Source organism: Bubalus kerabau, chromosome 3 (assembly GCF_029407905.1).
Source record: "Bubalus kerabau isolate K-KA32 ecotype Philippines breed swamp buffalo chromosome 3, PCC_UOA_SB_1v2, whole genome shotgun sequence".
NCBI lineage: Eukaryota > Metazoa > Chordata > Mammalia > Artiodactyla > Bovidae > Bubalus > Bubalus kerabau.
In genome coordinates this window covers 19,816,121-19,842,894 of record NC_073626.1, presented here as the reverse complement: position 1 = coordinate 19,842,894, position 26,774 = coordinate 19,816,121, and the positions used below count along the sequence as shown (strand labels likewise).

At 43.1% G+C, this 26,774-nt stretch overlaps 1 protein-coding gene across 9 annotated transcripts in view; it reads right to left on the bottom strand.

Moving 5' to 3' along the window:
• Nucleotides 1-23,913, bottom strand: part of CARMIL1 (capping protein regulator and myosin 1 linker 1) — a 321,864-nt gene extending 297,951 nt beyond the window's left edge. For 2 of the 9 annotated variants that reach the window (XM_055570801.1, XM_055570802.1), the window contains exons 1-2: nt 14,819-15,279; nt 10,654-10,751 (exon numbers count right to left, since the gene is read on the bottom strand). In XM_055570801.1, the coding sequence (XP_055426776.1) occupies nt 10,654-10,751; nt 14,819-14,858 (138 nt within the window). In that variant the 5' untranslated portion in view covers nt 14,859-15,279. Of the gene's footprint in view, nt 1-10,653; nt 10,752-11,183; nt 11,332-11,611; nt 11,722-14,818; nt 15,280-15,836; nt 15,946-16,984; nt 17,435-17,466; nt 17,512-23,225 lie in introns of those variants that run through there. The other 7 variants (XM_055570809.1, XM_055570803.1, XM_055570804.1 and 4 more) reach the window with 7 other exon arrangements.
• Between the last annotated feature and the right edge of the window lie 2,861 nt (nt 23,914-26,774).

Below are 26,774 nucleotides of genomic sequence, written 5' to 3'. Positions count from 1 at the left end.
CAGGTGCTGGGGGGGGAGGGAGGGAGGATCATGCCACTTAAGAGATGGATGTTAGCTACAGAATATTCGTTGGAAGGACTGATGCTGAAGCTGAAACCCCAATACTCTGGCCACCTGATGCAAACATCTGACTCTTTTGAAAAGACCCTGATGCTGGGAAAGATTGAAGGCAGGAGGAGACAGAGGATGACAGAGGAGACAGAGGATGACAGAGGACAACAGAGACAGAGGACAACAGAGGATGAGATGGCTGAGTGGCATCACCGACTCAATGGACATAAGTTTGAGTAAACTCCGGGAGTTGGCAATGGACACGGAGGCCTGGCGTGCTGCAGTCCATGGGGATGCAAAGAGTCAGACACAACTAAGTGACTGAACTGAATGAACTGTTAGCTACAGAGGAAAAGTCAACTGCCTTCAGAACTGTCCCAGAGAAAAAGCTATGTCCACTTCCCTTATGATACTAAAATACCTTCTAAGACACCAGACTTATTGGCTTACCTGAATATTGGCTTAGGGTTCTTCTTGGCTATATTATATTCAATGAAAGTGAGCCTTATCAGTTGCAAACCTGCTCAACTACCATTAATCAGAGCACTTGAGGACTCAAGAAAGTCTTGAAACCAGGGCAAAGATCAAGGATCTAAATTGTATAACACAGTTTCACACTGAGCTGGGGTTCAGCCAAGAAAAAGTTGTGGCTGACTCGGCAGAAGCCAAGTCAGGGTCCACCAAGACCTGGGACTCCAGAACCCCATGTGCCACCACCAAACACCAGGGACTCCATGCCCACAAACATATTGCAGCAGGAGAGAAAGCATCAGGCAGACCTAAAAAGGCCCTAAACTGCAAGGAAAAGTCTGCCTCAGAAGCCCTTGCCCAAGAAATACAAGGACCCAAAAAAAGGAGAACCAGCCACTCTGCTAAGCAAACCTTTCTAAAGACAATAAAACTAATGAGGTGGGGGAATTATTCTCTATTGAGACTTCCTGAATAACAATCAGGTGAAAAATAAATACGTCCTCTAAAAAGTCAGCCAGCAATTCCACTGCCAGGAATTTATCCAAGAAAAATAAATGTGAGGATATACACATTTATAAGGCAAAATACTGGAAGCAACCTAACTAGCTCATAATTAGTGTTAGCTAACTATGGGCTAATGGAGTGCCAGACAGAAATTTAAAACATAAATATGTATGTATTATTGTCATGGAAAGTTTTGACCACAAAAAGTAAAATTTTAAAGTACATTACAAAATAAGATTTATGATTCCATTTTTAAAATAGATCATATAGTTTATGTATATAGCATATAAAAATATGGAAAATATTGATTTTTTCCAATGACTACATGTAAATTGATAGGACTAGTGATGCTTCAATTTTCCTTTCCTATTTTACAACTTGTTAGTAAAGCAAATAGCATAGATACTTTCAAATTTTTTAAAATAACAAGAAAACTTTTATTTGGCCAAAGCAATGTGCCACTGCTATTCTTCACTTGGCCAGCTGCACCCAGATCAGTGTTTCCTACAGGGTCTGGAGAACAGATTCTTGATGCCACACACCACATGCCCCCCTTCAAGAGGCACAATCCACAAAAGGCCATCGAAGGCTCTGAGAAAGGTTGTTTAATTCAGGTTAACAGTGTATGCCCAACATTTGTGATCCACAAATTTTAAAAAGTTTAAAAGGCTCACTGATAAAGTAGGATGAGGCTAGACCAAGGCGATCTGAACAGTGAAATGTCTGAAAGCAACATTCTCCAAGGATTAAGATTTGCAGGAAGTGAGAATATTTCACCTGAGGACTAAAAGACCAAGGAAAAACATGGTATGTCTTCAAAGTCCTGACCCACATTCATGTAGGAGGGAGCAAAACTGTCCTGTGATGTTCCAGTCAACCACACTAGAATGAATTCAGAGAAGTTATTGAGAAGCAGATTCCAGCCCAAATTAACAAAGGGCCTTCTGAGTCTCTTGCTTTTCCCATCACAAGATAATGAAGCAAAAAGTGGATACCCAGCTATCAGGGATGCTCCAGAGGCAACTTCTCATAGGCCAGGGTGCTTGGTTAGATGGCTACCAAGAGTCCTCTAGCCCCAAGATCCTCTGGGGCCAGATCTGAACAAACACCCCAAGGTCAGCTTAAGCCAGTCTGTCCATACCAGATTGTCTCCCGTGTCCCTAAAGCCCAGGATCAGTAGGAATCGACACACATCTGCCTCCTTAGTGGGAACTTGGCACAGTCATCTCAGACCCTTGCCACAGACTGGAGATTCTCTCAGTACAGTTCAGTTGCTCAGTCATGTCCGACTCTTTGCAACCCCATGGACTGCAGTACACCAGGCTTCCCTGTCTATCAACAACTCCCAGAGTTTACTCAAACTCATGTCCACTGAGTCGGTGATGCCATCCAACTATCTCATCCTCTGTCGTCCCCTTCTCCTCCCACCTTCAATCATTCAGTACAGTTCAAGGCATTTGTATGTCCCTGCTTCTACCTCTAACAGCACTTGCTGCGCACTTAGCATGTCTAAGGAGTCTAAGAGAGCTGCTGGCCAATGTGCATCAAAAGATAACGTTTTCAGAAAAGAAAAACGCTCTCCCCAAACCAAGGTGAGGGAAAGGAACAGTGGGTGAAAGTAACACGGTTTTATTCTCACACACACACCCCCCATCCTTCTTTCCTCTTTATTTTACCCCTCTTTTCTCAAAGAGTTGAGGAAAGTGATATTTTGAGAGAGAGAGAGAGAGTCTGTGTGTGTATGTACTGGGGCACAGGAACAAAGATTCAGGCAACAATAGGCCCCATGTATCCCAATCCAAATCCTTGTATTCTGTTAAAACACAGCAAGCTTTTTATCAAAGGGGAGGATGACGAGAAAGAAAAAAGTTCTATCCTTCAGATTTTAGTTGCATTTTCAATTTAACAACAGATATTAACAGTGCTTCTGATGAAATGAAACAAAGTTGCTACAGGAACCTTTCACTAAAGCCCGGTTTATTTTCTGTTTTACAACCAAGAAAAAAGGAGTTCTCCCAATTCACTGCATATGCTGGTTAGATTTCCGGGGTCCTCCTCGTCCACAGTGCCCCCCTTCACAAGACTCCAATACTGCCTCTCCTCCCTTCCCTCTCCGCTCCGGCAGGGTGGACCTAAATGCCCTTTCCCAGGGTGCCTAAATCCCAGAGGCTGCAAGACAGTATCTTTTTAAGAAACAATGAAAAGTTACACCAGGCTGATGTATGTTCAACAGCTTCTTGCCCAAGGTCATTTGACTCATCTAACTCAACTACAAAAGAAACTGGGGCAGACGCAGATGAGGAAAGTAGAAAGTAAATGCAGCTCAGGTAACAAGTTCAAGTTGGCCAGAACTACCTCCTGGAAACACATGCCCAGAGCCAGAGCCTGCCTCCAACCCCCTGCCCAGAGATCAATGGGAGCCCCAGCTCTGACTCGGGGTAAATTCCAAAGCACTCAAATACACCTTCTCTGATTTTGAGTTTCTCAGAAGTTTTGCCAGGACCCTTGGCAACCACGTGCATTCTCTGATACCCACTCCTGACGATCATTGCAACGCTGTTGCCATTTTCTAAAGCTCCATTTTCTAGAGGCATGTAACTTCACCCAGGTGCTTTGAAAATTACCTGTGCACTGAATTGTAAGTGATCCTTAAAAGCTGAGACTCCTAAGAGTTCCACAAAGAGAACTGTTCAAATTACCCAACAACTGGTACAAGAGCTTCCTGCAGAGGGAAGTAAACCTGGGGGCCTAGAACAATGATTTTCCAACAGCATTTCTTCAGGAGCCACTGCAATCTACAAACATCTGACATGAATTTCATTCTTACAGCTGCTAGGAGAAAAACACAAACACGTGACTTGATGCTATACCACATTTAACTTATTAGCAATCAACCATGAGGTAAAGTTAGCTGTTAGGATATTCCACTTTTGTGCAGCACTCAGGATAAATGTGGCACTAGGTAAAGAACCCATCTGCCAATGCAGGAGACATAAGAGATGCAAGTTCGATCCATGGGTTGGGACGATACCTTACAGGAGGGCATGGCAACCCACTCCAGTATTCTTGCCTGCAGAATTCCAGACAAAGGAGCCTGGTGGGCTGTAGTCCATGGGGTCGCAAATAGATATGACTGAGTGATTAAAACTTTCCAAATTGTCAGGATAAAGCACCCCCATCTCTATCTATCTGGAAAGCATCCTGAGATTGCAAAAGTTAGCTATTATAAAAACTGTGATATTTGTACTACTTAACAGGTAAATAGGGACACTCTATACTAAGCAGCCAAAACATAATTTAATCTCCCCTCTATTTCTGAGATATGTTCATCAAAACAGCCTCATGAAAAATTAAAAAAAAAAAAAGAAAAAACACCTTCATGGAAATCACTGAATGAGTTTATTTTGGATTTATTTAGATTTTGTTAGTTTATTTGGATTTATTTCGATTTTAAATGATAAACTTGCAAAACGTAAACTCCTAAAATAGCATTATTTTACTGGCTCCATGATAAAATATGTGCTTTTAAATGGTACAACTGTTTTTTTCTTTTTCTTTTTTAAGTCTGGAAAGGTTAGTATCACCTGAACATGGCTACAAAACAACAATTCCAGTGTGAATATTTGTCTGAGAAGTGACTACACCCTTGGTCATGCTGCTGAATCAGGTGTTAGGAGATGGGGGAATTAGGAAAATATTAAACAGACTAGTCATACAAAGTGAGTATAGCCTCATGTAGAAGAGCAATGCTTTCTGTATCAGAGACTGAAGTTTTCATTAATTCATGCTTAGATGGGCCGGATGCTTACAAAACTCTTAGGTGAGCTTTATTCTCTTTTTCATGCATTTTTAAAAATAAGCAGGTGTGAGTGGAGCTCATATTCTAATGAAAGACAGCACAGCCATCAAGACATTTTAACGACATCCCAAATAATGTCCTTTTACTTTTCCTCACTTTAAAAGTCAACTTACAGTTATTCCAGTCAAGCCTAAGAGGTTCAAACGTTACACATAAATAGCCCAACAAGAGAAAATACATTAAAGAGCTTCCAGGTTAACTTTTCAAGACTAAATAAGTGAACAGCCAATGAAGTGTTTTCAAGGAACAGGTGAATAATACGATTAGTTTCATGTCATTTCCTCAACCTGCTCAGTCTACTAAGAAAGGAAGTCCTGCTTCTGTCCCCATTTAAGAGGGATGTGGTAAAATAAGGGATTGGCAAAGACGATCAAACCCAAATCCCAAAGTGAAACAGGAAGAACAAAGCGGAGACCAGGAATGGGCCTTCCACACACTTCAGAGGCATGGTTCTAGAGAGGCGCACATTGCTGTCCCCTAGGTGAGCAACAGCAGAAAGAGGGTGGGAAAAGGGTGTGAGAGACCTTGCTTCCCCCGACAATATCAAATCGCTAGATCATACGTCCATTGCCGATAGGACTACACAATGATATAACCATGCTGGAAAATGAAAAACGACAGCTTCTTCTAAAATGAGACAGGCAATTCCCATACAAACCCACAATTACGCTCTCTGGCATTTCAAAGGGAGAAACAGAGACTTATTTTCACACCAAAATCTGTAAACAAATATTTATATCAGTTTTATTCCTAACAGCCCCAAACTGGAAATAGCCTACAACTCTGTCAGTGGGTGAGCAGTGGGTAAACAAGCCGTGGTACGTCCATACCACAGACTACTCCTCAGAAACAAGAGTGGAAAAGGTGCAATGGACACACAACTTGGATCAATGTCCAGGCAATTAAGTAGAAGCAAAAAAAGCCAGTCCCCAAACGGCACATATGTTGTGTGATTATACTTATGGGACACTTTTGAACTGACAAGATTACGGAGATAGAAGACAGATTCTGGCTACCAGCTGGCAGAGCAGTGGCGAGTCTGAGGTTGTGGACCTGAAAGGCAACACGAGGCATCTCTAAGGTGATGGAAATGTTCCGAATTTTCCAGTATCACTGTCAACAACCCATGGTCACGTCCCAGAATTTTGCAAGACAGAGGAGACTGGATAATGGATACAGAGGATCTCTCTCCATTCGCTCAGTCGTGTCCGACTCTTTGCGACCCCATGTACTGTAGCCTACCAGGCTCCTCCCTCCATGGGATTCTCCAGGCAAGAGTACTGGAGTGGATTGCCATTTCCTTCTCCAAGGGATCTTCCCAACCCAGGGATCGAACCCAGGTCTCCCACATTCCAGACAGATGCTTTAACCTCTGAGCCACCAGGGAAGCCCATTACTTCCTATAACTGCATGCAAGTCTACAGTTACCTAAAACATTTAATGTGTAAAAATGAAATTCCACTTTTTACTAGAAAAATTGGGTGGAGATTCAATTAGCAGATGGGAGGAAAAGGCTGGCCATCTAACACAGAATCACTTCCTAATAACATCCTCTAAAGACAAGACAGGAAAGTATCACAGAAACAGATGACCCAGTGCCAGTGTGGCCTGCAGCAGACCTGCCCAGCCCTTTATTGAAGTACAGGCCAAAGAATGTCCCCTAGGAGGACATGCCAAATGACGGAGAGCCTGTTCTAGCCTGTTCCATGTTCACTTTAACTGTGCCATCCCCGTTTCCCAAACTATGGTCAGTAGGGTTTCTGGCCATGTAAGTTTGAGAATGACAGTATATTCCATCTCATTCTGAGAAATCCACTATGCACATGAGTGTACCAAAATCTCTGAGTCAAAGTCATGCAGTAAACACGCTGGTTGATCTTTGTTTAATGTTTGATTGCCAAACTTGTTTGGCCATAAAACACCCTCCCCCTGAATATCCTACCATTTCTCATTTCATTGGACCAGCACACACCTTAAGAATTTCAGGTTTCATCAGTTGCCGTCCATCTTGCTTTAAAGGTAACACAAACAACTGGGCATTGAAATCATCTGTGCCACTGAGAAAACAGAATGCAGAACCCTTTGGTTCCTTCTGCTTTCTCATTTGTTGATCATGTTCTGCTGCTGCTGCTAAGTCGCTTCAGTCGTGTCCGACTCTGTGCGACCCCATAGACGACAGCCCACCAGGCTCCCCTGTCCCTGGGATTCTCCAGGCAAGAACACTGGAATGGGTTGCCATTTCCTTCTCCAAGCATGAAAGTGGAAAGTGGAAGGGAAGTCGCTCAGTCATGTCCAACTCTTAGCGACCCCATGGACTGCACCACCAGGCTCCTCCATCCATGCGATTTTCCAGGCAAGAGTACTGGAGTGGGTTAGGCAGTTAAAACCCATCCCAGTTAATCCACAAAGAAACCATTTACAGAGCACCAGACTGGGCTCCCTGTGCTACACAGCAACTTCTCACCTAACACAACATTGTTTAAAAAAAAAAAAAGTAATATTTAAATTAAAAAATAGAAAAAAAAAAGAAACTGTTTACAAATAGATACTTTTATAAGGCCTGTTTCATCAGAGAAAGGAAGTGAGGCTGAACAATGTTATAAAGTGGCTGGGCTATGGTGTGAACCAGGCATGATTCAAGGTCCAAGGCCTTAACCACTGGGCCCTATGGCCTCCCGAGGGAGGGGAGGATAAAGTTTACGTGGTGGTCATTAGGAACAGGTGGTAGGAAGAGATCTGTTTAAACAATCCCAATTTTCACCTGATCCCGACTGCAAGAAAAAGAATTCGCTTTAGGCTGGGCCATTTTCCACTCCATACCCCTTGCTCCCACTGTACTTAATATGTCTCTAAGACGCCAAGCTCTCTCTGGCTTCCAAGCATATTCTGCTTTCTTTGTCTACAACATGTCTCTACTCTCTTCCCTTAGTAACTCTTGTTCATCCATTGGGTGGTAGCTTACATCTGCCTTCCTTCTGGAAGTCTTCCCTGACCCTCTGGGTCAGGGGTTCCATCCATGTGCTTTCAGTCATCCTGCTCACAGCACATCTCAAAGCATTGCCTGTTGAGATGTCTACCTCTCCAACTAGACCCTGGGCTCTGAATCCCATGAAGTCAGAGTCGACATCCATCTTGGACATACCATGTGTTTGGCTCATGCTCAGCAAGTGTGGAACCAAGCAATGAATAATGTATCAATCAACCAAATCCATACAGGGAGCTCTAAGCCTTCTAAAATCCAAGTCTTTGTGAAAGTTCGCAAGTACCAAACAACAAGCTGAAGGATTGTTTTGTTTGGGTTTTTTAGTATAATGGTGAAATGGATAAGACAGGCCTGGGTTCAACTCCCGACTCTGTCATTTATTAGCAGGATGACCTGAAACAAGTTCTTTAGCTTTTCCAGATCTCAGTTTCTGCAAATGCACGTGGAAGGAGGGCCCACCTCAGAGGGCTACTGCAGGAGCAAATAAAGCAATGCATAATTAAGTGTTCAACAGAACATGTTACATAAATGTTAGTTATCATGACCATGAGAAGATGATGAAAATAAACTCTCTATGAAAAATGGAAGCTGGAAATAGCATACAGTCTCTAAATGTAAAAACAAGGAACCAAGTCACTCTCAGCTTTACAGGAAGGAAGGGCACTAGACAAAGAAATGAGAAATAAAAATCAAGAAATGCTGAGTCAGGCCAATTCACATATGCCCTATTTTATGGGACTAACAGCCAAAAGAAAGTCAGAAATACAAATTATAAGGGGATTCCCCCAATGTTTTAAGTAATTGAATTTCTCTAAATTCAGAAAATTAACAACTTAAGGTGAATTCGTAGACCATCTTGCTCACACCTGAAGCTTGTCAAGCCTTGAATATTTCAATTAACAATTCTTGCCCCTGCAAGTAAGGAATAGCTAAAACAAGTTTACCCTAAGCTACTAGAAACTGCTTAGATTCCAGATTTGGGGAGATAAATGTTTAAATTCAAATACATTTGTAATTTGATTACAACCTTAATCAACTCCAGCTAATGTTAAGATGAACTCCCCCCATCAAAAAAAAAAATCTTAATAGTAAGTACCAATCATAACTAATTTTTAAGGGTGCTAACATTTTATTTGATGTTTAAACTTGTCTTTGCAAATTTTACTCATGACATGGATTTCTTATGTTGATGAATAGTGTCCATACCAACTAGTACTACATACCAGGTTAGACTGTTGCAGGAAACACGACTTGATATTTGAATTGTAAAAAGATGAACCCATCTTGTGCAGTAAACATGTAAAACAAGTGGCAAGAACAAAATTTCTTCTCTCCACCCTACCACTGCCGAAACATACCTGTACCCTTCGGCTAAACAATATTAAGTAAAACACAGCTTAAGGAAATTTACCCTTTATCAAAACTGAAGCAGAATGATGATACCAATCACTTCTGCTATTGATAGCCATAATTATACAGTCTGGGTAAACACGTTTCGTTGCAGGGCAGAAGTCACTCCATCAAGTTTTTCCACTTAAATTTCTCTGCCATCCTGACTTGTACACAGAGAGAAGTCATCCATCAATAAATAGCATAATCCTTCCATCCACTGGAGAAGGCAGTCAGATGTTTTAAAGAGATTCTTAAGACAGCTGCTATGAGAAAGATATTTCAAATTCTGTGGCAACTTCAACTGAAGAAACAGAATATTAAAAATATTCTTTTAATGACACATGCTTGAGGTTTTAAAATACTCCAGAAGGGGGAAGGGGGGAAAATTGGCAGGAGATAAAACAATATTCTTGAAATACTGAAAACTGTTGAAGCTGGATGAAAAGGATACGAAGTTTAACATACTATTCTCTACTTTTGCATATGTTTGACAATTTCTAATGATAAAAAGATAAATAAGAGTAAACAGACTATTCTAACAAAAACACAAGCAGGGTGTATTTACCTAAGCTTAAGGTTTGCCACAATTTCAACAGAAACCATTAAAACATCACAGAAGACTTTTCACCTCCCTAAAGGTACAACTCAGACGCTGACAACTCCCTAACAATCCTGTGTTCAACAGGCTGATCCCTCAAGCCCCCAAGCGACTCCTCTCCCAAGTTGGAGGGAGCCCCCCAAGTTCCATCAACACCAACAGACATACTAAATACCTAAGACACCAGACTGGTGATACTCACATATTGGCTGAGGGTTCATCTTAGCTACATTTCATACAATGAAAGTGCCACGGGCCTTAGCAGTTGCAAATCTGCTCAACTACCATTTACAGCCCTCAAGGACTCAAAGAAAGCACTGAAGCCAGGGCAAAGATCAAGCTGGCACTCTGCTCCCCAAACCAATGGATCTGGATATTGGATGGATACGGATATAACATTTGAGAAAATTTAATAATTAAACTGACATGAGATGAATTTTTTTAAAACTCCTTCAAAGTCCTCACAAACAGGATCAGCTACTCAGCCACAGCAAAAGTAAAAAGCAAGCTCCCTTTAACATCCAACTTTCAACAAACAACCTGAAAATGGTCTCTAGGAGACGACCGAGAGGAGGGTGACTTACAACTTTAAGAAAGACAATATATTTTAAAACTTCAGTCCCTAAAATTTAACTTTCAGTGGGCAAATATTCCAGCTCACCTAGGAGAAAATGGGCATCAGAACATTTGAAGAAAATATAAAACACAGAACAAGCACTGCATGAAAATTAGGCAATCAAAACAATAGAGGGAAAAATATTTTCACTTCCAGACTTTAAAAAAGTTAATACTTACCAGCACTCTGTTTTCAACTTTGTCTCCCTTCACTTCCAGCTTTACTTTCTTCTTCAATGCAATCTTTATCTTTCTGCCAAGAACATCCTTTATGCTTTCTGAAAGAAAGGAATACCTTCATTAGATTCTTTTAATGAGAGAAAAGCATTGGCGAGGATAAAGCATTTGAAGGAGCATTTCTGGTTGTTTTTATTTTTTTTTTCTTTTTGCTTATTTTAACAAGCTTGATTCTAATCACCAAGTATTTAATGAACGCTTACTTTGTGCCTTGGACTGTGTGCTCAGATGCTGAGGCAAATATAAAAGCATATGATACAACACCAGTCCATGCAAGCAAGGCATGACATAACCTTGCTGGGCAAAGAGGATACTCACACACCAGGGAGATAAAGAAGAGCAATGGCAGGTAGTAGCATAGAGCACTATATTGTGAGTAGACTGTAAGCACAAGAATTCATTGACTCTTTTGCCTGGTTATCTGCAGCCCCCAGCTTGAAAAGCTGAATGCCAGCAGGACTTCCCATGAGTACCCCCAAAGTGAACAGGTCCCAAATCAAAGTCAGTTTGATTTGATTTTCCCTGCTCCTCTTCCGGCCCTTCATGAAGCTAGAAATCTTCTTTATCTCCAATTCCGTTCTCTCAGGGGCTTCTCAGGTGGTGCAGTGGTAAAGAATCCACCTGCCAATGCAGGAGACACAAGTGACATGGGTTCAATTCCTAGGTTGGGAATATCACGACTGAACACGCACACCGTTCTCTCAGGGAGCCAGTCACCTATTCTCCCAGGACCACCTCCGAAACAGTTCCTGAGCACTGCTCTTCACTCTGTATTCAGGGCCTCAGGATCCCTCACTGAGACTAGCCAGACACCTCTAACCGATCAGCCCCCAGAACCAAAGTGGCCCTTCCAAAGCCACAGATCTAATCTTGTCCCTCGTGCTGTGTGACTATGACTCACAGTCATTTTTGGATGAATCCAAACCTTCCAGCACGCCACGAAAGGCCTTTCACGTTTTTCCAGCTTAACTTCTCAGCACACACTTTCCCTTTTCTCCTCCTGGTTAGATTCTGCAAAGCACAGCAAATTTCTTTGTAACCCCATCACTCTGAGCTGTCTATTATAATGATTTTGATTTATTCATACATTCAACAAACATACCTAGTGTGCCAACTACTCTTCTAAGTGCTGGACTAGAGATGACCCCTGCCTTCCACAGGTGCTTACAATCTAGTGGAGGGCAGGGATCGATGTCACTCGACGAATGTGCAACCACTACCATGAGATCGTGGACAAGACAACACACAAAGGTTTCAGAGAGTAGGGGACCCCTGACCTGAATCTTGAAGAAGTAGGAAACAGACCACCGGTTTCCAAAGCAGTGTCCAATACAACCCACTGGGGTGCAGGAAGAAAACAGCAGCATTTTTACTTCTACTTGCACTGCGTTTCAGTGTTATGTTCTAGATTACACACACTCAATGAAATATGCATGCAACTTAACAAATGTATTCATGTATTTATTAAGGGATGGTCAAAATATCGTTATTAGAAACCCACCATAATGAGTTTAAGAGCCACTCAGATAAGAAGAGTGAAGGAGGGGAGGACGGGACATTGTCAGCAGAGAGAAGAGCATGAGAAGATGAGAAAGTACAGTTTGTCCAGGGAACAGCAATGAGGTGGCATGTAGGAAGGGGGAGGGAACAAGTGGAGGACTTCACTGCCTGGGGAGTTCCCTAGGCAGCTCCTATCTTATCAGCCCTCAAAACGGGTACAGGCTACAGGCTACTTGTCTCTCCCCTACAAAAGAACTGTGGGAAATGAGCATGTGAAATTGACTTAAAATATACGCAAAGAAAAAGACAGGAAAAGTTATATAGTCATAGGTCAAAAATAGCTATCTTGGAGTGGTAACATGAGTGACATATATTCTCATTCTTCTCTGAATCTTTTAAATAAAAAGCCGGTATTACTTTAATAATCAGAAAGTTACACTTTTTTTTTTAATGTTTTGGGGAATTAGCTTAAGGAAATATATTGAGTTTTTCACAAGGTTGCCATTTTGAATTGATGAGAAGAGAACCCCTGTGAACATGGAAATAAGAGACTAAAGCAGACAGGAATTTCCCCTCACCCAGGCTAATTAGACCACTTAAAAGCCCAAAAGAATACTGGGCCTATCACAAAAACCTGTGTCCCTTGTTTGAGAGACATGTAAGATGGGCAGAGCTCGATAAACACAAAAACTCCATCTCTAGATAGGGATGAATTTCAACTTTTAAAATATACAAAGAATTCATTTTGAGGACCATCAGTAGAAAACTCTTCCTATCCTTCATCACCCTTTATCTTGTGTCTAATTACCTAAACCTAAAGTTTAACTGCAGCTTCCCTGGTGACTCAGAGGTAAAGAATCCACCTGTAATGTACGAGACTGGAGCTCAATATCTGGGTCGAGAAGGTGCCCTGGAGAAGGAAATGGCAACCGACTGCAGTATTCTTGCCTAGAGGATTCCATGGACAGAGGAGCCTGGAAGGCTACAGTCCATGGGGCCGCAAAGAGTCAGACATGAGTGAGCAACTACACAGCAATAACAAAGTTTAATTACCTAAACTGTTCAAGACCAGGCTCAAAGATACCCAATTTTAAAAAAAAGTATCTGCCACCCGCTTCAGTTATCCTTATCCCCTGGCCAGTGATGCAAACCCTCCCCTAAATTCTCTTTCCCGGGACCTCTGGAGGCATCTTTAGAGGTTCTGGGCATGTGTTTCCTCTTCTGGGTAGGGTTTTGGTAAGATCTCCTACTCCCAGAACGGGATGGACTGCTCATTCCCAGTGGACTTTACAGGATTGAGGAAGGGGAGGGGAAGAGGCCTTTATATCCTAAATATAGTCAAGACTTTGGCTTTTTTCTAATTCAACAAAACCAGAAGCTTCCATCTTCCATATAGCCTAGCAACAGCTTCTTTACATCAAGTTTCACCTGCTTGAGTTAACAGTCGCTAATGGAAGAACACACACAAACTCCTCCAAAGTAAAATCTCTAAGAGGTGAAAGAGAGGGGCAGATTCCTCAAACGCAGATGCATGGGCGGTTAGAACTCTTGTCAGCACCCATTAACTATCATCTTTCTGAGTTTAGGCTGTGTAGTGTGCCAAGGATGATACAGTAAGGAAACAGGTCATTGGGGCTCAAAACACACACGCACACAACAACACATACCTTGTTACAATACAACCTGCTACACACACACACAAACACACACGCAGGCACACACAAGCTTTACCCTTGGTTTTCAGAACACTCTTTTCCCCAAACCTCATTTTAAGCTCTGCCATGTTAACCCTCTACATAATTAAGTTAAACCGCAGGACAAAATACTCATACACACACACCCTCACCCCAAAACCCTCAAGGGACTCAAACAATGGGTCACCTTGCACAGGGTACCACATACAGGTTTCCCTAAGAGATCCGGGATGGGGAGAATTGGCAGGTTAATCATTACTGAAGTAAGGCTTTTATCATTAACCCTCAGTTTCCTGGCGCAAGTTTGCGTCAGTCCTGTAACCCTTTCGCTCCCACTTGGCGATGCGAAACTACGCCTTGCCAGGCTCAGTCATTACACCCGGCCAGTGCCCCCTCCCCCAACCCCTACGTCACAAGGGCACCTCTGGCTGAGAGTTTTCTGGGGACCAGGGGGTGGGATGTGGAGCTCCTGGCACGTGCCGGAGGCGACCTACTGTGCGCTCGCCAGCCGTTCGTGTCCTGGGCTTTCCGGGACTTCCCGAGTTGGGAACGCGGGACTGGCCGCTGTAGAGGATTCTCCTCGCTTGCAGGATCCCCCAGACCCAGGCAGCCCGCCCCCTTCTTCCGCCAACCTGGACCCCCGGTCACCGCGGGAGGAGGCGCTGGGAGCCTCCAGCATAGCCGCGGCGAGCGCTCCCGGGGCTCCCGATTCCTCCCCAAGCCGGCCCTTTTGGGACTCAGCTTTTCTAGCGGTCAGACGAGAGCAAACTTCCCGGCGCCCCCCCAGCGACCCTGCCCGACACCCCTCCGACCCCAGGGGCGCGGGGACGTGCGGGAGGAGAGAGGTCGGATGGGAGGTGGAGGCGAGGGGGCCGCAGAGACAGAAAGAAAATCAACCACCGCGCGACTCTTACCTATCAACTCCCCGGGCACCTCGGAGCTCTCCTCGGCCATGGCCCTCTAGGTGCGGGGAATGTTGCAGGTCCAACTCTGATTTACGGCCCCCACCCTCCCCCGACTCCCTCAATTTCCTAGAAGCAGATGCAGCTCGCAAACGGGAGAAGGTGTGAAAGGTGGGGACGGAGATAGAATTTGGCCGCGTCCCCCGCCCCACCAAAAAAAAAAAAAAAGAGTTGCAAATCCGTGGTGGGTTTGCGGCTGCTGCTACATGACGCCTCCTTGCAGTTCCCGGCGGCGGAACAGAGACCCGGCGAGGTTGGGAGCGGGTTGCGCGGGCGGCTGCGTGGCTGGCTCCGGCTTGCGGCTCCGGCCGCTGGCAGTTCCCGCCCGCTCCCGGCGCCGCACCTACGGCCCTAGGTGAAGGCGGAAGGCGTGGGGAGAGGCGGGGAGAGCGGCGCGGGGCGGGGGGCCAGGGTGTCCTCACGCTCCAGCCGGGCTCCAGCGGGGCGGGGGCAGCTCCGGCGCGGCTCCTCCTCCCTCCTTTGCCTCCTCCTCCTTCTCCTCCTCTAGCGTTTCCTCCTCACCTCGCGAGACCCGGCCTCCGCACGCGTCCCAGGCCGGCCTCCCAAGCCCGGGGGCGCGTTCCCCGGCGCTGGCCGCAGAGCGAGGCTGCGGCGGCGTGCACCGGGAGCTCCTCGTGGCCTCCCTCCCGAACCGCCGAAGCCCTGCGTCTGGAGAGGGGGCGAGGGAGCCTGGGAGCCATCTGCTGGCCGCTGGGGAGGATGGCCGGGTGGGCCTGGGCAGCCCGATTCCGCGTCCCCACCTCACGGCGAGCCAAGGACACCAGGGGACGGGAGGCTGAAGACCCCGCGCACGTTCCGCAGGCTGGTCTGCGCGGAAACCCGGTCTTTCTGGGACCCCTCTGCGCCCTTTCCTTTTTCAACCCTCCCTGTAACAGGCTGGCGTTTCCTCGACGTTATTAATTTTCCATTTCTGGGGAGCAGGAGCTAGACGAAACCTGTAAACACGAACCATATGGTGAGAAAACACTTTTTTGTGTGCTCAGCGGGCGCACCGCCGCCGTTTGCCATCTCAGACATTCGAAGTGGGAGAGCGCACGCGAAAAAAAAAAAAAAAAAAACAGCCTTTCACTCGCCCTGGAACCTCCTTTTAAAATGCCAGGGCACTTTCGGGCAGCTGAGAGTAATTCACAAAAGCCAGAATGAGCCTGCTGATTGGTCTGATCGACCTGGCCGACTTTCCCTGGGTTCCACCCCCGGAGAGACAACTTTAGGGCAAGAAGCCTTGCAGCGACTGGATTGCTGCCTTAGTGCCTGGTCTGCTGGGAGTGAATGCCTGTCATCGGGTTCTGTTTCTAAACGACGGAAGGAGGGAGGGAGGAAAGGAAAGGGAATCCCACGCAGTGAGAGTCTAGTTTTAAACACTGCTGTCGTCCTTGGATCCCCAAAAATCATCTTAAGCGTCTCTGCCCGCGTTACCAATTAAGAGATCCACCGGTCTGGCCCCTTCTCACCCTTCTAACCTCTCCAGCTCCTCACTCTTACAACCTGACTCTCCAAAACTATTAATAATTGCTGTTTGCTTTTCCCTTCCTTTTTAGGTTATCTGATTCTTATCTAGTGTTTCCCTGGTGGCTCAGACGGTAAAGAATATGCCTGCAATGCAGGAGACCTTATCTATGTTTTCAATTCCAGCCCAATGTGTACCTTCTTTGTGAAGCTTTTCCAGGGTTTTTCAGATCACTGTGACCCCTCTATTCAAAACCACTAGAATATGTTATTGGCTGAAACATTATTTTCTAAGCCCAAACACACAGTGCCTTGTTTCATTACTTGTGTATTTGTCTAGCTTTACTACTTTAACTCCTGCATTGTTCCCTGAGTTTGAGTTTGTCTGCCCAACTGGACTGTAGGAGATTTAAGGGTGGGAGTTTCAGACTTTTGAACCTTCTCAGCAGACATGTGTGAAATAAACATTTGTTGACTGATTGGTTTTAGAGCTTTGGACCTGACTCCCTACTGTTTCTAAAATGTTGGCTAGTTAAGCTAGACCTGTCCTTTATGCAATTAATATCTTTTTATGCAATAAATGGAAATTAACATCTCAAAACCATCTTCCATTCAACCATGTGTATTCAGAAGGATTTTTCTGGCACTTACCAGGAAGTTTCAGAAATAGACCTGAAGGTTCCATACCATGTGGTATCTGTAAAAATAAAGACAAAACTCATTCCCTCTTTGGCCTGGGGTGGTGGGGAGAATAAAGGACAGGCTATATGGAATTCCTATAATTCAGTGCTCCTTGGAGCCTTTTAAAGGTAGCTGAAGTTTCAATAAAGAATCAGGTTTTTTCACTGGAATAAGATCCCGATTGACTCCTACACTTCCTACGTTGAAGGCATGGATTCAAATGAAATGCTATCTCAGTACTCAAAAATGACTGACTGTGGAAATGAAAATCATTTACTTCTTCAGAGCAAAACTCAAGTATGTTTCAGAATAGCAAGCAAAGAACTCCACGGAGCACTGTTTATAAAATCCACCAAGTAGTAAATGCCTCTAGCAAAGGACAACCAGGGAGTCTACTTAGAGAATGCATTTTGAAATCTGAAATGTGTGCTTATTGACTGAAATCTGCCCACCCCTTCAATGCTGCAGACTTTCTTCACACTCCTGCCCTCCACCTTCTATACTTATAAGTTTACCCCTGCCACTGTGGTCTTGATCAAGAGAGTGGTTAAACTACCTGAAACTAATTGCCATTATAAACATAATTACCTACAGCTTAATCTGTATATGCGGCTGTGTTTAAGTGTTATAACCAGCACTGATGAACTGAAATGTATTAGTCAGAAAGAAAGCTTTTCTGAAAAACCAACTTTTCAGAGAATCTCTACTGCACCTGAACTTTTAAATTGTTAAACACAATTGCAATAAATTTAGGAACAAAATTATTTTGGAAAACTATACATACTTTTAGTTCCAAAGTATTCGTTCATATCTATAGTACATATTTCAGTGTACTGTGGTGAGAAAATACACTATTAATGTCTATGGTAGTCTAACATACTATCATTAAAACAATATCATATAAAGAATAAACTCATGGAGACAAAACAAAAAAGAAATCAGCAAGCTAACAACAACAACAAAAACTCCACTATTTACCCAAATCAATTTCTGATCTTCCTTACTGCCTTGAGAACTGGTTCTAAAACTGGAAGAGATTCAGTTATGTGGGAACCAAAGACATCACTACACCAACCAAGCAGTCACTTGCAGACTAACTTCTCACCTTAGCAACTATGATTTTTTGGGGGGTCTTCTTAATGAGGTATATGTTTCTCAACTGGGTTAATTAGACCTTCAGGGAAACTACACAATGAAATACTACACTTGCAAAGGAAAAATTAGTTTATTTTTGAGTAGAAGACAATGAAAGATAAATTTCTATTGGACTATATATTCCTTTAACATATTTACAAGTGATATAATACATTTGCTTAAAAAGTAATCCATGGGAGAGGGGAGTGTTTGTGAAGTGGGGTGGGGGACTGAGTAGGGACTTGTATTGATTTTTGTTGTAGCTGGATAATAGGGTACCTGGGAATTCACTGCTCTAACTTTTATGTGTGTGCTGAAATTTTTAATTATGATCACAATCAAAGCAAATCCTTGCAGATATGACTGAGAGAGAAGGAAGACAGTTAACTCAGTCATTAATGCAGAAAAATATCTGAGCATGCTATCAACAGAGCTCATAGCACAATGGCTTTCCATAACTCAGAACACTTGAACAGAGCACTTCAACAGACACCACAGTGCTGTGTTTCAAAGAAGCAATTTTTTCATTTTAATGATAATGAAATCAGAATGCATTTTATCATTGTTACAGACAATTACAGCATGCTTCTCACATCCCACCCCAACACAAATACAAAATCTACTATGGAATCACTGGTACATCTACCAATTGACAATCTCTGACAAGTGAGGAAATAAGAACTTGGCTCTTATTTGAGCTCCCAGGGACCCCTTGGGTTAGAAAGTGCAATTACTTCATCTTTATGACAATGAGGACATACATTCAGATTTGTGGGGTGACTTGCTCTCAGTTGCATAGCTATTAATAGCCAAAGGGTGAACCTAGAGTTGAGATCTCCAGGTCAAAGTTCAGTTTACTACTGACACTTCACCAGCCCCTTGGTCTGTGTTCCATGTAAAGTGTGAAGATGGCCAAGGTTGGGCCCCACCCACCCACAAGAAGCTCCACCTCCAGGAGTAAGATTAAGGTGATCTTTGATTGCCCTGCAACTAGTCCAGTGCCATGCAGTAAGTGGTGAGCTAGTTGAATCTAATTGAAAATAAAAAATAATAACGTAAATACAAAATACGCTAGGTAGATGCCAAATGACGTGTTCAATAAGTGCTATAGAAATTCATAGAGGTGGTGGGGAGAGAGCACTAGGAGGAGAGTTGCCTTTATAATGTCACTCAACAAATGTGAGTGGTGCTCAGCGTGCTCAGTCTAACTCTTTGTGACCACAGTGGACAGATTCTTTATCCGCTAAGCCAGCAAGGAAGCCCCAGTGTGAATGAAGCACTTACTATTTGCCAGAGGATATAATGGTGAATGGGCTTCCCTGGTAGCTCAGGTGGTGAAGAATCTGCCTGAAATGCAGGAAACCCCAGTTCAATTCCTGGGATAGGCTACCCACTCCAGTATTCTTGGACTTCCCTGGTGGCTCTGATGGTAAAAAAAAAAAAAAAAAGAGAGAGAAAGAAAGAAAGAAAAATCCGCTACAATGCCTGAGGCCTGTGTTTAATCCCTGGGTTGGGAAGATCCCGTGGAGGAGGTCATGGCAACCCACTCCAGTACTCTTGCCTGGAGAATTCCATGGACAGAGGAGCCTGGCAGGCTACAATCCATAGGGTCACATGGAGACGGACATGACTAAAGCAACTAAATAGCAGCATAATGGTGAATTAAACAGATGCTTCATGGAACCTCGAGAAACTGTCAGGGTAAGGTGTGGGAGGAGAGGGAGGGAGAGAGAGACAGGCACCTGCTGTCAGTGCTGAGGTGAGAAAAAACAGAATTATGGGAATGAGAGGGTGCAGGGGGTGGGCAGAGGAAAGGAAGGGAGTGAAAATGTTCCAAGTTGTAGGAACAGCATGTGTACAGGCCAGAAGATAAGATAAAAACATGGAGACACTGAAATAAATTCAGGGGGTTTTGATGAATAGAGATGGAGTAGGAATAGAATATCAGAGAAAAGGACTGTACCACCTAGGACCTCATGAACCACTGAAGAAGCCTGAATTGATCTGAGGAGCAAGGGGGGATTCTTGAGAGATTTTGAGTAAGGCAGTGTCACAACCAGATCTTCTTGTTTAGAAAGATTATCTAGCTGGGAACAACTGAAAAGCCTGGAAGGGAAGCAAGAGTGTTAGACATAGAGACAGAAGTTAGGAGGCTGTTGTGATATGGAGAAGGCAATGGCACCCCACTCCAGTACTCTTGCCTGGAAAATCCCATGGATGGAGGAGCCTGGTAGGCTGCAGTCCATGGGGCCACTAAGAGGCGGACACAGCTGAGCGACTTCCCTTTCACATTTCACTTTCATGCATTGGAGAAGGAAATGGCAACCCACTCCAGTGTTCTTGCCTGGAGAATCCCAGGGATGGGGGAGCCTGGTGGGCTGCCGTCTATGGGGTCACACAGAGTCAGACACGACTGAAGTGACTTAGCAGCAGCAGCAGTAGGAAAATCTAGCCTCTCTGATTAGATGATGGGGCTGGGGGGGGGGGCGGCGGTGTCTATGTGTGTTTAGTTGTGTCTGATTCTTTGCAACCTCATGGACTGCAGCCTGCCAGGCTCCTCTGTCCATGGGATTCTCCAGGCAAAAATACTGGAGTGGGTTGCCATTTCCTCCTCCAGGGGATCTTCCTGACCCAGGGATTGAACCCCAGTCTCCTGCATTAGCTGGCAGTTTCTTTACTGTCTGAGCCACCGGGGGGTACATGATTATTACAGAGAATTATCTTCTCAGGAAATGAGAGACATCTAAGAAAGCAAGTACGGAATGTGAAAAGGAAAGGAATTCAAGAATTACAGGCATCTTGTAAAGAAGAGCTGCAAAGGAGACTGCAGCTGTTATCTATTGCAGGGTAACAAATCCCCCCAAACTTGGCAACTTAAAACAACAAACATTTAGTGTGTTGAAGATACTGTGGGTCAGGACTCTGGAAGCAGCTATGGTGGGTGGTTCTGGCTCCGTCTTTCATGAGGTTGGTGTCAGGCTGTCAGGTGGGTCTGTGGTCAATTGAAGGCTTGACTGGGGCTTCCCAAGTTGCAGGCAGGTGTCAGTTCCTTACTGGTTGTTGGCTGAAGTCTCAGTTTGTCAGGAAACACAGGGCTGCTTGAGTGACCTCATGGAGAATAACTGACTCCCAGAATGAATGATGGGGGCAGGAGGGCCAGAGGGAGAGACAGAAAATGCAGCGCCTTTTATAACTTTAATCTTGGAAATGAAATACCAGCATTTTTGCTGTATTCTACTTTCACATGGATCAAGGAAGCATCCCAGGTCAATGAGGAAGATGTGAATACTGAGAAGTAGGGATCATTGGAGGGACCTTGGGAAATGGCTACTACAGAATCAGTGAAGGACCAACCAGTAGATAAGTAGTACCAGAAAGATAAAATATAAACCTGGGATGACATGAAAAATAGTATTTCAAGAGGGAGAAATGGTTTAACAGTGTCATGTTCTGCTAAAAAGTCAAATGTGATAAGGTAGCATGTACTTGAATTTAACAATAAGGGAACACTGGTTTGCTTTGCTTTTGGAGAGATCAATTTTAGTAGGATAATGGGGGAATAAGATAAATTGCAATGGGTTGACGAGTGATTAGGAGATGGAAAAGGAGAGGAAAACTAATACAGATAACTCCAGAACTGGGGATACTAAACTAAGGAGAATAAAATCAGAGGAGTAGCCAAAAGGCTGTATAGGGGATTTTCTGTTAAGCATTGAGGATTTTATACTTTCATTTATATAACTCTGCTTCTTTCCAGTAAGAGTAGAAGGAAAAAAATACAGAGTCCCTAAAGTAAACAATGGATTTTAGTTAATAATATTGTATTCATGCTGGCTTATTAATTGTAGCAAGTATACCAAAGTAAGATGTTATAAGAAGGGAAACTGGAGAGTGAGGGGTTCTGTGGAAATTCTTTGTACTTTCTATTCAATTTTTCTGTAAATCCAAAACTTCTTAAAAATAGTTTAACTTATATTAAAAATGCATAAAGCCACAAGAACAAAGAAGATAGGGGAAACAGTCAAAAAGTAGAAATTTCTACATTTTGGAAACAGAGAAAGTCAGTGGTAACTGACTTAACAGACCAGAGAAACACAGATTCTAAGCCAGAGAGAACACAGCAAATAAAAAGTAAGCTAATTTCTACAGCAGAACCCAAGAAAATTTCAGGAACTAGAGATACAAATGACCTCCGAATGCAGAAGTGTAGAAATGAGACTGCCCTGGTGGTACAGTGGATAGGAATCTGCCTGCCAATGCAGGGAACACAGGTTCGATCCCTGGTCTGGGAAGATTCCACATGCCACAGAGCAACTAAGTCTACGCACCACAACTACTGAGCCTGAGCTCTAGAGCCCTCGAGCTGAAGCCCGTGCACCTAGATGCTGCGTTCCACAACGAGAGAAGCCGCTGCAATGAGAAGCCCTTGCACTGCAACCAAGAGTAGCCCCTGCTTGCCACAACTGGGGGAAGCCCAGGTGCAGCAAGAAAAACCAGTACAACTGAAAGCAAAAAGAAAAAACAGTGCAGAATGAGAATGACAAAAAACAGGAGGCTTGGTGAAGACTTGAAAAGGAAGAGTTAGGCACCTATGGTTTCCCTCCTCTCACACAGTCAGTCAACTACTCACTGCCTAAGATTGGAGATTTAGGAGAGATTAAACCTAAAGGACCTGTGCTTGAAATAGCAAAAGATAAACATGGGAAGTCATAACAGAAAAGAGGGATTTAGAGAAGAATCTACCTCCTATATAAAACCCCACAAATTCTTTCTCTGCTTGATTCTTAGAAGTCTTTAACAGCAGGGTTTATAATCCCAGGCATCAGATTTCTCTCCTAGATCACTGACTATCCTTAAAAGAAAAAACTGTAGGATTCTGATCTATATGGATTTGCCAGTGAAAAGACCAAGTCACACTCATCGCCCTAAATGGAGTCCCATCAATAGATAAGAACCACCCATTCATGTAGAGCTTCAGATCAGCTTTATTAAGCCTCACTGTTAATATAGAATCCAAGGAACACTGATATTCGAGGAAAGCCTCTATCATGAAAGCCAGAGACGCAAACAAACAAACCTTAACAAGGCTTCTCTGGTGGTCCACTGGCTAAGACTGTGCTTCCACAGCAGGGGCACAGGTTCAATCCCTTATTGGGGAAGTTCCACATGCCTTGAAATGCTGCCAAAAACAAAAATCTTTAACAAGGAACATAAAAGAGTCTGCCAGCAAAAGAAAACTTAAGAATCCAGAATGACAGAACTTCTGGTTGTGGTCTTGATGGAATAACAAAGAGTAGTTATTTCCTTCCTTCAAAAACTAGAAAATAGTACAAAGTATACAGAACTGCTATTTTTCAGACATTGAACTGTGATCCTTGAAAGAAGGGAAAGAAAATAAGTACTATGATTGCCCTCAGATTTCCACCTGGAAACAATTAGATGATGGGTGCCAAGAGGGAACCCTAAACTCAGTCCATTGGATCAAAGAGATACCGAGTTTGGAGAAACAAAGGTGTCTATCTCTTGTAAGGTACAGCTCCAAGAGGAGGGAGCTGCACTGAAAATCCAGTCAATAAATCTGATACAATTCCAGATGGACTAACCAAGACAAAAAGATACAAGTTAGCAATATGAGGAATTAAAGATGGGGCCTCTCTACAAACATTAAAAGGATAATAAGGAGATACTAAGAACAGCTCTTTGCTACACCAGGCAAAGAGCCCACCAGGCTCCTCTATCCGTGAGATTTCCCAGACAAGAATACTGGAGCGGGTAGCCATTTCCTTCTCCAGGAGATCTTCCCAAACTAGGGATCAAGCTTGAGGCTTCCTCATTGTAGGTGGATTCTTTACCATCTGAACCACCAGGGAAGCCCCAAGAACAACTTAATGCCAATAAATTAGATAATTTAGTTGAAACACGTGGAACACCTGCATACAAGTTTCTCGGGAGGCGGGTCAGGTGGTCTGGCTTTCCCATCTCTTTCAGGATCTTCCACAGTTTGTTGTGATCCACACAGTCAAAGGCTTTAGCACAGTCAGTTAAGCAGAAGTAGATGTTTTTCTGCAATTCCCTTGCTTTCTCTATGATCTAGTGAATGTTGGATATTTCATATCTGGTTTCTCTGCCGTTTGTAAACCCAGCTTGTACATCTGGAAGTTCTCGTTTCACATGCTGCTGAAACCTATCTTGAAGGATTTTGAGCATAAACTTACTAGCCTGTAAAATGAGCACAATTGTATGGTATGGATTTGATAATAGGTATTTATTAAAAAAAAAAACCTATACCTAATGATTTTATAGTAAAAGACTAAATGCTTTCCCTCTAAAATCAGGAATAAGACAAATATGATCTACTCTTCATATTTGTATTTAATATTTTTCTAGAGGTCTTAGTTATTCCAATAAGGCAATCAAAATAAATGAAAGTCATGGTGATCAGAAAGGAATAAAAAGCTTTGCAGACAACATGACTGTATTCATAGAAAATCCTAAGGAAACTACAAAAAAAGCTACTAGAAATAAGTGAATTTAGCAAGATTGCAGGACACAAGGTCAATATATAATCAATTGTATTACCCTATGCCAGACCACCTGATCTGCCTCTTGAGAAATTTGTATGCAGGTCAGGAAGCAACAGTTAGAACTGGACATGGAACAACAGACTGGTTCCAAACAGGAAAAGGAGTACGTCAAGGCTGTATATTGACACCCTGCTTATTTAACTTATATGCAGAGTACATCATGAGAAACGCTGGACTGGAAGAAACACAAGCTGGAATCAAGATTGCTGGGAGAAATATCAATAACCTCAGATATGCAGATGACAGCACCCTTGTGGCAGAAAGTGAAGAGGAACTAAAAAGCCTCTTGATGAAAGTGAAAGAGGAGAGTGAAAAAGTTGGCTTAAAGCTCAACATTCAGAAAACGAAGATCATGGCATCCGGTCCCACCACTTCATGGCAAATAGATGGGGAAACGGTGGAAACAGTGTCAGACTTTATTTTTGGGGGCTCCAAAATCACTGCAGATGGTGATTGCAGCCATGAAATTAAAAGACGCTTCCTCCTTGGAAGGAAAGTTATGACCAACCTAGATAGCATATTCAAAAGCAGAGACATTACTTTGCCAACAAAGGTCCGTCTAGTCAAGGCTATGGTTTTTCCAGTGGTCATGTATGGATGTGAGAGTTGGACTGTGAAGAAGGCTGAGCGCCGAAGAATTGATGCTTTTGAACTGTGGTGTTGGAGAAGACTCTTGAGAGTCCCTTGGACTGCAAGGAGATCCAACCAATCCATTCTGAAGGAGATCAGCCCTGGGATTTCTTTGGAAGGAATGATGCTGAAGCTGAAACTCTAGTACTTTGGCCACCTCATGCGAAGAGTTGACTCATTGGAAAAGACTCTGATGCTGGGAGGGATTGGGGGCAGAAGGAGAAGGGGAGGACAGAGGATGAGATGGCTGGATGGCATCACTGACTCGATGGACGTGGGTCTGAGTGAACTCCGGGAGTTGGTGATGGACAGGGAGGCCTGGTGTGCTGCGATTCATGGGGTCGCAAAGAGTTGCACACGACTGAGCGACTGAACTGAACTGATGCCAGCAATGAAAAATTAGGAATTGAAATTTTAAAATTATGATTTATGATAGCATAAAAACATCAGATGCTTAAATATAAATTTAATAAAATGTGTACAAGACATGTGCAATGAAAACTACAAAACATTCCTGAAAGTAAAGAAGATCTAAATAATTAGAGAATACATCAATAACCATGGATTAGAAGATATAATGTGATTAAGGTGTTACTTCTCCTGAAATTGAAATGCAGATGGTAATGCAACCTCAACAATAATTATTCCAGTATTTTCTGTATAAAGAACAAGATGATTCTAAAATTCCTATGGAAATTCAATGAAACTGAGATGACCAAAGCAATTTTGAAGAACAAAGTTGTAGAACTTACACTACCTAAATTCAAGATTTAATTGAAAGCTATCATAATTAAGATGTATGATACTGGCATAGGAATAGACTTGCAGATCAGTGGAACAGAGTAGAAAGTACAGAAATAGTTGCATAAATTCTTGATCTATTGACTTTTTAAAAAAATAAATTGAGAAGGTAATTCAATGGCAAAAGAGCAGTTTCTTTGATGAATGGTTCTGAAATAACCTGGAGTAGGAAACGGCAACCCACTCCAGTATTTTGCCTGGAAAATTCCATGGACAGAGGAGCCTGGCAGGTTGCAATCCATGAGGTCGCAAAGAGTCAGACTCAACTGAACACACACACACGCAACACAACTCTGAAATAACTGGCGATCCATGTGGAAAACAATGATGATTGACCTTTACTTCATGCCATAACAAAAATTAATTTCTAAATGGATTAAAAATTAAATATAAAAGTTAAAAACTATACAAACTCCTGGAGCAAAAGACAGAAAAAAATCTTCATGGCTTTCAAGCAGGGAAAAAATTCTTCTATACTATATGTAAAGCACAAGCATAAAAAAATGGTAAATAGAACTTTATCAAAATTAAAAACTACTGCCCTTTGAATGACTGTTAAAAAATGAGAAGGAAGAGCATTTTTTTCATATGTATATATCTGGCAAAACATG